Raw genomic sequence first — 9,519 nt, 5'->3', positions numbered from 1 at the left:
ACACACACACACACACAAACACAAAATAAGCACATTTCCGTTTTGCGCTTGACATTACGGCGATCCAAACGTGTCCACAGAGAGATTGGAACCATAGAGATGTGCGAAGACCTACAAGTGCTGGCCATTTCCAAACGGAGGGCAAAAGTTTAGTTGGGTTGTTTTACTTTTACCACAATATGGGGATTATTTCTTTATCAGTGCATTATTTTTTGCGTGACTTACAATAGGCCCTCTACCCTCGTAGTTTGCCCTCTACCCTCGTGGCCACTAATAGTATATGAAGTTGCTCTGCCAAGAGTAGAGGTGATAGAAAGAAAGTGTAACAGCTACACCAGGAAGTGGCTTGGGCTACCCCGTACAATTAACACTTCATCCCTGTACAGACAGAGAGGTGCACTTCAACTACCTCTCATTTCAGTCTTGGAGATCTACAAAGCAGGCAAGATTAGAACTTTTATGATGCTGAGATAATCAAGGGATTAGGAGATCAGCGGAAAACCTCCAGGTTTCAAAACAGCGAGAAAGTGGAAGGCACACGCTGCAACTGACGAGATCATCTCAGCTTTGGAGCATGGCGACATTGTCGGTCCAGCACAACCTGAGAGATTGGGGCTAGGTAATGGCGACTTTAGACCTTTCAGGAAAATGTCTCAGCGAGACAGAAGAAAAGCTGCAACAAGACATATAGGCAAAAGATGGAGGCAGAGAGACGAGAAATGCATCTCATCCAGTGTAGCCAGCAAGGATAAATGACCAGATGGGAAGAGCATGCAGTCGAAAGAAAAGTCGGTTGAAGTGACATCAGGAAGTGGAACACATCTAGGCTAAGCTTTCTTCTCCGGTCTTCGTATGATGTTTTGCCTTCACCTGTGAACCTGGTCAGATGGAAGGTACCGGAAGACAACAAGGGTAGATGCGGTAAGCTAGGAATCATGAAGCATATTTTGTCAAACTGCAACCTGGCTCTTAACAGATACACCAGAAGGAGCAATGAGGTGCTGAAAGGGCTCACCACCACGGCGGCAAAACAGGTGGAAGAAGGAAAATACGCTTCCAAGCTACAGAAGCATGGACTCACTTAGATTGCGTTCGTTCCGCAAAGAAGCAAGGTTCCCAACAGAAAGAAAGCGAACGAAGCCATGGAATACCAGAACGGAGGCACATGGGAGGTAGCTGCTGACTTAAAGGGCTTCGAGATATTCTTCTCCAATCCCAACTACAAAAGAGCCAGACTTTGTGTTAAGGGAGGAAAACGAGAAAGAGGTGCACCTGATGGAGCTCATGGTGACCCACGAGGACAATATCTACGCCGCACATGAGCGGAAAGAAAACCGATACGAGGAACTTGTCAAACAATGTGAGGAGGCAGGATGGAAAGCAACCCATTTTCCGGTAGATGTAGGAAGCAGAGGTTTCGTAGCAACTAGCGTCTGTAAGAGGATAAGAGTGGCACGACTTACTGCAAAGAAAAGCGACTAACTCATAAACTCCCTTCAGGAGAAAGTAGAGAAAGCCTGTCACAGGATCTGGTTGAAGCGAGAGGAATTCAGGCTGGAATTAATCCTAAGAGTTGGCAGCAGAGGAAAACAATCGGACTAGCATGGAGACTTCACATCGGTGAGGGGGATCGGTGCGTCAGAAAAGCTGTAGAGACGCATTCTCTCCTGATGATCTCCATGCTAGAATCCGGGATAAGGAGCGTTCGGCTGTGAGCAGTGCATACGGCTGTTTTAGACTACGTAAGATCCAGTGTTTGAGACTGGAATTGAAATAAAATGAAGCAAAAAAGATGACGTGGTTTCTCAAGAGACTGCTGGGAATTTCTTGGCAGGAAAAGAAATCAAATAAAGTAATAGCAATACTTGAAGAAGACGACGTAGGCCGCTCGCAGATTTAAAAAAAAAAACAATCAGGAAAAGACAAAAAGAAAGTGTTGGGGACAATTGAATAGACATAAAGGCCTTGGACATCTAGCTTTCACCGGCAAAACGGAAAGCAAACGAGACAGGCAGGGGTGGACCAGAACAACTTACTCAGAGAGCCTAAACAGATGGGTGACGAGGAAGGACCAGGATAATGTAACTTTTTTAGAGCATCCGAGCAAAGGAATGAATGGAGAACCATGATCGCCGATGTCTGTCGCAGATCCGTTACACTAGATGAAAATGCAGTGTTAAGTGCTATAATTGAACGGGATGAAAAGGGGCGCACAGTGTAGTAAAAAAATTTTTTTTTTAAGTACACAGTAAGTTTGTGACTCAAAGAAAGTAAGATCCTGGATACTGTCTAATAATTTTAAGATGTATTTCAGAGTTTGATCTCGGGAATCAGACCGTCAAATTAGTCACATGAAAATAAAAATGATATAATTTGCATTAATGAATACTTATCTACCTGATATTCTTTCCATATTTTTTCTTTCCATTTGCTGACCATATTTGCCACTTTCTTTCTTCTGTACATTACTTACCTCATACCACAATTACGGTGCTTACTTCTTTATTCATTTGGTTATCCTATTTAACATAATCATTAGCTGATTTCCTTTCGTACTTACCACATTTTCCATACGTTTTTGTTTATTTACTTACCATAGTTTCCACTTTCTTGCTTATGTAATGTACAGGGTGATCCCCCCCCCCCAAAAAAAAAAACTGAACACCTTTTTTTCTAAATGTGTACAATTTGGAACAAGTATAATTCATTCAAAACGAATTTGTTTGACATAAAATTCACAAAGAAGAAACGTATTTTCGAAAACGGAAATGGCTTTTACAAAAACTACCTTCATGCAAAATGCACAAATTTAAAAGATCTTGTAAGGAAAGTCATGAAATGATAAGTTTTTTTTCCCTTTTCCTTTTATTTTTAAAATCTAATCTTTCCACCCTTGTAACCTTTAAACAATATTTCTTTTCTCCTACAGTGTTACATTTTTAATTTGTTTTTTTATTCTGGAATTCCACCCTTGACCTTAGAGAAAGAAGGCCGTAAGGGCACTTCATTTTTGGATCTTGTGCCAAACTTACGAAATGAGTTGGTGGTGAGGAAATGTCCAAAACAAGCTCTCTGCTCTTTACTAATCTTAACCATGGTCTCAGCAGGCAAAGGAAACTTTAGAAAAACTATCTGCAAACTTCTGTTGGCCTGTTAGACTACTGTAGTTTGCAATATGGCGCAATCGTTTGGATTTTTCGTGGTAGGCCTTATGCGAACTAGTGCGTCATGCTACAAAATTGGGACATGGCTGAAAATGGGTTGGGTTTTTTTTTACTCGCTGTAGAGCAAAAACTATTTAGTTTATTTAATATGAATATCACACAAATTCCTTTTGACATTCAAAAGTTGAGTACATGTACAAATCTGAAACGCAAAACTTCAGTGTGGAGGAAAATATTACATGTAACCAAAAAAGTTGTACGGTTGTTTTTTGGATCGCCCTGTACATTACGTAAGTCTTACCATCCTTACAATGCTTACTCTCTTATCCAATTGTTTTCCATATTTCACATAACTAGGCCTACTTGTTTATTTCATTTCATACTTCCTACATTTCCCATACTCTCTAGGTGTGCACAGGGTCAGCTTACCATTCGTACGATGCTTACTTGCTACTTTAATTAATTACTTTCCATAATAACTTGCTATCTTACTTAGCATACCATCCATATTTACTTGCCTACTTATAGTTTCAATGATTACTAGCTTATTAACTTATTTCCCTTACGTTCTTGTCTATTTTCTTACTACAATGTACATACTCACCAAAGTTTATGTACTTATTTATTTGCTTACTATCCATAATTCCAGCATTATTATTACAGTATTTGAGTATTTGCTTAACTTTTATCTTTTCATACTTGCTTATAATTACTTTTTTTTACCTACCATACTTATCATACTCACTTGCTCATTTATTACTAACCATACTCACTTGCTCATTTATTACTAATCATACTTGCTTGCTCATTTGCTTAACACGTGTACCATATTTACTGTGCTTACTTATTTGCTAACTAGCTGGGCCCCCTTTCCATGAAAGGAATGATCGGTACATTAACATCAACTGAAAGTCATTGGCCTTCTATATTTTTACACTCTACTGGGATGGAGCAATAAACTTGAGAGAGATCTAAAAATTTAGAAAGTCTAGATCTATACTCTCAAAACAAAATGCGCTTCTCGAAATATCACTTCCGGAACTTCCGCTGTGAAGGACAGCTACGCAGATTTGTTTCGTTTCTCAGTGGAATAATCACAAAAGCCAAAGAAGGACGGGAACTTTTTGTCAAATATAGTTTTTCTAAATTCAGGAAATGAATAAATCAAAAATCGGGCTCCGTCATGGGGACCTATCTATCTTTTTGCAGGTACTTGCCAACTTTCAACGGTGCAGCTGAAGTAGTTTTATGTGAAAAGTGGCACCAAGTGTTTCCAAGCTGCATTATAATAGATGCATAGATTGATTCTTCTATTCCGTTTTCGTGGTTGTACACTCCAGAATTTCAAAGATGTGGAACCAGTGCACATGGCAAATGAACAGAAACCTCACTTGTTTACAAGGGCGTTTTAGAAGACGGGCTTTTCCAAGAATAGATCTAGAACTAAACGCAAATTAAAGAAAAACTGACAATTAAACTGCAGTGACTTCAGGCTCCTCAATAAAACTGTGTACCCTTTAAATGATTCTGAACCACCATTAATTTTGTGAAATTCGAACGTTAAGTGGTTCAGAAGTTTTAGACGGCCAAAGTGATGGACTTTCACAAATATAATATAAAGATTTACTTTCCTATTAATTTACATATACCAAACTTCCTCATTTTCAGACTCACCATGACCATTGTTACATACAGTTAGGCCCTACAGATACTTTACAGGAAATCCCACAGGAAAAAATGGGCGTCTGTCTGCTGCTACACATGTAGTGGGATCTTGTACTTGTTATTGTAAGGATTTCCTTACTCCTTCGATCTGTCTTTCTTGGGCATTCTCACGCATTGAAAGTTATCATTGCACTTTGTACAGGCTGTATTACTATTATTAGTGTTATTGTACTATATGAAATCTGGGCTGCAATGTGTGCTGGTAAATACGTGAGACGACCAAACATTTCGATAGACCAAAACTATGTTGTGCATCCTCATCCATTCTATAGAACTAGAGATGGTACGATTAGCTTCCCAGTCTGGCGTGGTTGTAAATGTTTTTACACCCCCATGGACACAATTTAGATCTTTTAATTTAGGAGGCAGGCTTCTGACCCAGCATGCCAGGGCCACCCCAGGCTACGAGAGACAACATCCAAGCAGAAAGATCAAGAAACTCTATAAAAATTTCTCCCCACTCAGGAATTGAACTCAGGTCTCCTGTGTGAGACAGCGAAACATTTAACAGCTGCTATACTACTTAGTAATACTACCACAGACGTTGGGACCAAAGTTTGGATTGTATTTTTTTATAAATAATAATAAATATAAATAGTACAGCCTTTTTCAAACGTTTTGGACTTCAGCGTGCCTTCAGTTCCAGTGTTATCATACAGAAATCTCCTAGTACTACTCCTCCTAGTCATAGAGGGCATTAATACTTTTGTAACTTGCTCTCCGCTACCTTTGCTGTCCACTTTTGAAATGGATGTTGAATTAGGAGGTTCTGCCTCTTCAACAATCTTACACTTACAGGGTTGAAAGGGACGTTAAACCGAGTTAAACCCATGCGTACTATGACACTATGAGACAACCTAGTCAGAATGGGAAACAATATCCCAGCAGACAGACAGAGATGCTCTAATTTACTCTGAAAATAACTGATCCTTTGTGCTTCTTCACCTTGTTAACTTCCGAAAAGTCATGCGAGTATTATGAGAGCGCAGGACACATCAAATATTTTCAGTTGGTAGGAAATTTTGAATTTTGCCCAGGGAGCGGCCGAAGCCTACTCTAATCGATTTTGAACCACCAAGGTACTTTAAGTTTAAGGCACTATTTGCACATGCCACCTCCGAGATTTTTCGCCCTTGTCCGAGAAGGCTAGGTGTAGATCTTACCAACCCTAGGATCAGGGGTGTGGCTGAAAGACAGCAGTAAGATAAGAAGGAGCCAAGGAGTAGCAGTAGAAAGGCTGCAGAAAGAATCAGGAGCCCAAAGGAGGGAGCAAAGGAGGCGAAGGGGTAAGGGAAGAAAGTTGAGACGAAAACAGACGACAGAACATTGTTAGAGAGCAGGAAAGGATGGGAAAGAAGAAAATTTTAGAGACGGACTCGAACTCGCGAGCTATTGAATGAGACTGAGAGGCGAACACCTTAGCCTCTGGGCCACGAGAGCCTCCGACCAAACATTAACGTTAGATTTTGAGAACAAGACTTAAATACCACCCCCTCCCCTCTCTCTATATCTCTTCACCCCTCTGTCCAAATCCCAAACCCATTGACAAGCACCAGTACACCCTTCTCTGTTGCACATAGAAAACATGAGTTCGACTCCTGGGTTGAGAGGTTATTTTTCGAGTACATGGTTGTAAGGGATTACCTACTTCACACTTGTGTAACATACAGTCAAACCTCGTTATACTACCTGCTTGTCACGGAATATGGAGGAACGAGCATGAAGTTGGTGGTACAGCTGGGGTGGCAGTATCATGGGATGGCACGGTTTGCCATCTTTACTAATGGTAGACTGGTAGAGACTAGAGACAAACTGTGGCCAGTGTTCACTCATCTAGATCTGTCTTGTGTGATTGCCAATCACAGGGAAAAATGAATGGCCACCAAGAACATGTACACCTCCAGCTTAACTTTACATTCATTTTGACAATTACTGTCTGGTCAGAAGCTAGGCTATAAGGCAGTATAAGTTAGTAGGCCTATAACAAAGTTTGACTGTACAGCCTAAATAAGGTCACCCTTTTGAACTTCCAAAGGTTTTCATACCCCAGCTCTTGTGTCCACTAATTGTGAGAGGCTTAAGTTATTCTGTTCTTTTAATCCTCATACTTTGTTACAAAAAAAACACCAAAAAAATTTGCACCAAACATGTCACTCACATTGTCAATCTTTTAAATCACAAAGACTACACCAATAGAATCAACAACAAAAAAAAGGAAAATTAACACCAAGGTTCTGATTTTAATGAAAATATACAGTGTAGCATGAACAATTACACACATACTTTTCAACCATTCAACATATGACGATTTTAGTTTTAGCTAAATTCATCACCACAGAAGCCACTTTCACTCTTCCACTACATGCCATGTTGCATTTGTACATTCACTTCTATTTTCTTTCCACAATAAACTACATAACCTGTACTCATGCCTTTTAAAATTTTTGCCCAATACTGAGAGAATCATAAAATATAGTTACCTACTATTTATAATTAAAGAAAATATATCCTTACAACAATCTGTACTCGTAAACCAGGACAAAGTAACACCATCGATTTATATTTTTTCTTCCCCACAAAGCTGTATGCCCATTCATTATATGGACCAGACCCATTCTTCAAGGGAAGGTGATGAAAGCATTACCCTTTTACGCATTTCATGTCAAAATGATATTTACACCCAAATTATCAAGTTGCCCAAACAGCCAGTTCAGAATTCCACCAAAAAATCCATAAACCCTGTGAGACAAAAACTTCACAGCTCAAAGTAAACGAACTTTTAAAACACACAAGAATATCAGAGATATCAAGAATGCAGAAAATGTTAAGAAAAGAGGCACCCTACACCACTGATGAACCCTCTTGTATCTATAGGCGAGCAATACAGATTAGACTACACACAATTTAAGTTAAAGTGGGACCACCAAGGGCAAACATATTTCTCACTCCTTTATATTCTCATTCACACAACTACACAAACATCAAACTCACAATACCACAAGCATCCTCAATGACATAATTTGTATCAATTGAACACGACCCACATTCAAAATGGACGCCTCCCCCGGCCCATGGGCGGGCCACCTCCTTGTCTCGGCGGACAAATAGCGATATCCAGGTAGTCCCCAATCGTAAACTTCTTCTGAGCGAGGGTCACCGTATCGTCATTTGACTTTCGTCCAGCACACGTTGTGCCAATCTCTCGTAGCCGGAAAGTAGGCGAGCGGCTGTCAGGAAACACGATGGCAAAGTCAAAGAAGGTCCCTTTCCTACGGGCGTCTGGATTCACTTCCTTCACCAGGCCGGTCAATTCTTTGAGGGTAGCGTCCATCCTGAAATAGAAATACCATTCCAGAAATGAAAGGTTGTAACTTACAAAGATAAATTTCTCCAGGTAACCATCAGAACCTAGAAGAAGCTAACCGCACTCAAGAGCCCAAAGGCCACCTGCATCAATATGAGTATGAGGGATAACAAGGCACAACTATTTACGCTGAAAATATTTTAGCAAGGCAACATTAAGTGAAAGAAATCAAATCAACACAATTATAATATAACAAGCAAAAATAGACAAAAGTAAAAGAAATAAGAAGCAAGAATGACTTCAATTGTCCACTAAGCATAGAAACACCAAAGAAACAAGCACCTGTACAAGCGCTAATTTGGAAGAAATTTTTAAGATACAGTAGTCTCCGCCTAAATGCACAGTGCTCAGGAGGGCTCTATAGCGTGTGTTTATACGGAGCATGCGTTTACAAAAACCTGTGCAAAGGGAGGAAGGGATGCAGTCATCTCATTGCATTGATATTCTAGAGACCTCCCTTGGGGGTGGGGTCACTTTGGCCAATAACGTGAAGACACGTGACTGTTTTGTAAAGGATTCCCCGATTGCGGTTAAGAATACAAAGATGTTTAATGGGTTTGGGGGAGGGGCAGAGAGACAGACTCAATGTAATGACAGGCAACATAAAATGTCGGGAACAGATAGCCTAAGAGGAAACTGCTGGTGCTAGTTATAGAGACGACGCCGCAGCCATGTGGCTTTCCAAGAGACCAGCCCCGACCGTAAATTCATGTACGACATCAGAATCATAGATCTTTACATTCTGAGAAACATTTCTCAGATTGTGATTCATTGAACAAGTTTGTTATATGTTTATCGAGAGAAGCTGTGAGGCTTACTCGACAAATCTTTAATCCTATAGAGGCCTATCTAGTGCTTTACAGCATTCACACGTGTCGCGAATCATAGGCCAGGTCTAACAAACATGACATGAAAATCAGAAACCTTTCTCAAAGATGAATTTCCAGTGACCAATCAAAACACATTTCAGTCCCCCCACATTTCAGCGACCAGTCCTAGACATATGTGTCTGTGGAAAGTTGGGTGTGAAAACGAAGTCTGTCACTTTCTTTGTTCGGCGAGAGGGGCAGTCTCACCAAATATCCAGTTTTCTAAACTTGTCTTATGCAAGCTGTGTAGGCTGCAGGGAAAATTTCCTCTTGTGGTCAAGCTATACTTGTCAGCATGTTCCGCGGACGGAGTGTGCGTTTAGAGGGAGTGACCATGTATTTGTACGTCTAAATTATATAGTAAAAAAAACGTCATACATGACAAAAGCGTGCGTTT

The 9,519-nt window shown here is 40.3% G+C and overlaps 1 protein-coding gene across 1 annotated transcript in view; it reads right to left on the bottom strand.

Moving 5' to 3' along the window:
- Positions 1-7,104: 7,104 nt before the first annotated feature.
- The window catches only part of LOC101859188 (histone deacetylase complex subunit SAP18), a gene marked incomplete at its 5' end in the record, with an annotated part of 3,840 nt that continues 1,425 nt past the window's right edge, over positions 7,105-9,519 (bottom strand). The window contains 1 exon segment of the mRNA XM_005105014.2: positions 7,105-8,221. Coding sequence (XP_005105071.2) covers positions 7,936-8,221 — 286 coding nt within the window.

The sequence above is a fragment of the Aplysia californica genome, unplaced genomic scaffold, assembly GCF_000002075.1.
Source record: "Aplysia californica isolate F4 #8 unplaced genomic scaffold, AplCal3.0 scaffold00447, whole genome shotgun sequence".
Lineage (NCBI taxonomy): Eukaryota > Metazoa > Mollusca > Gastropoda > Aplysiida > Aplysiidae > Aplysia > Aplysia californica.
Note: the sequence above shows the minus strand (reverse complement) of the source record. Positions and strands in the feature narration are given on the sequence as shown.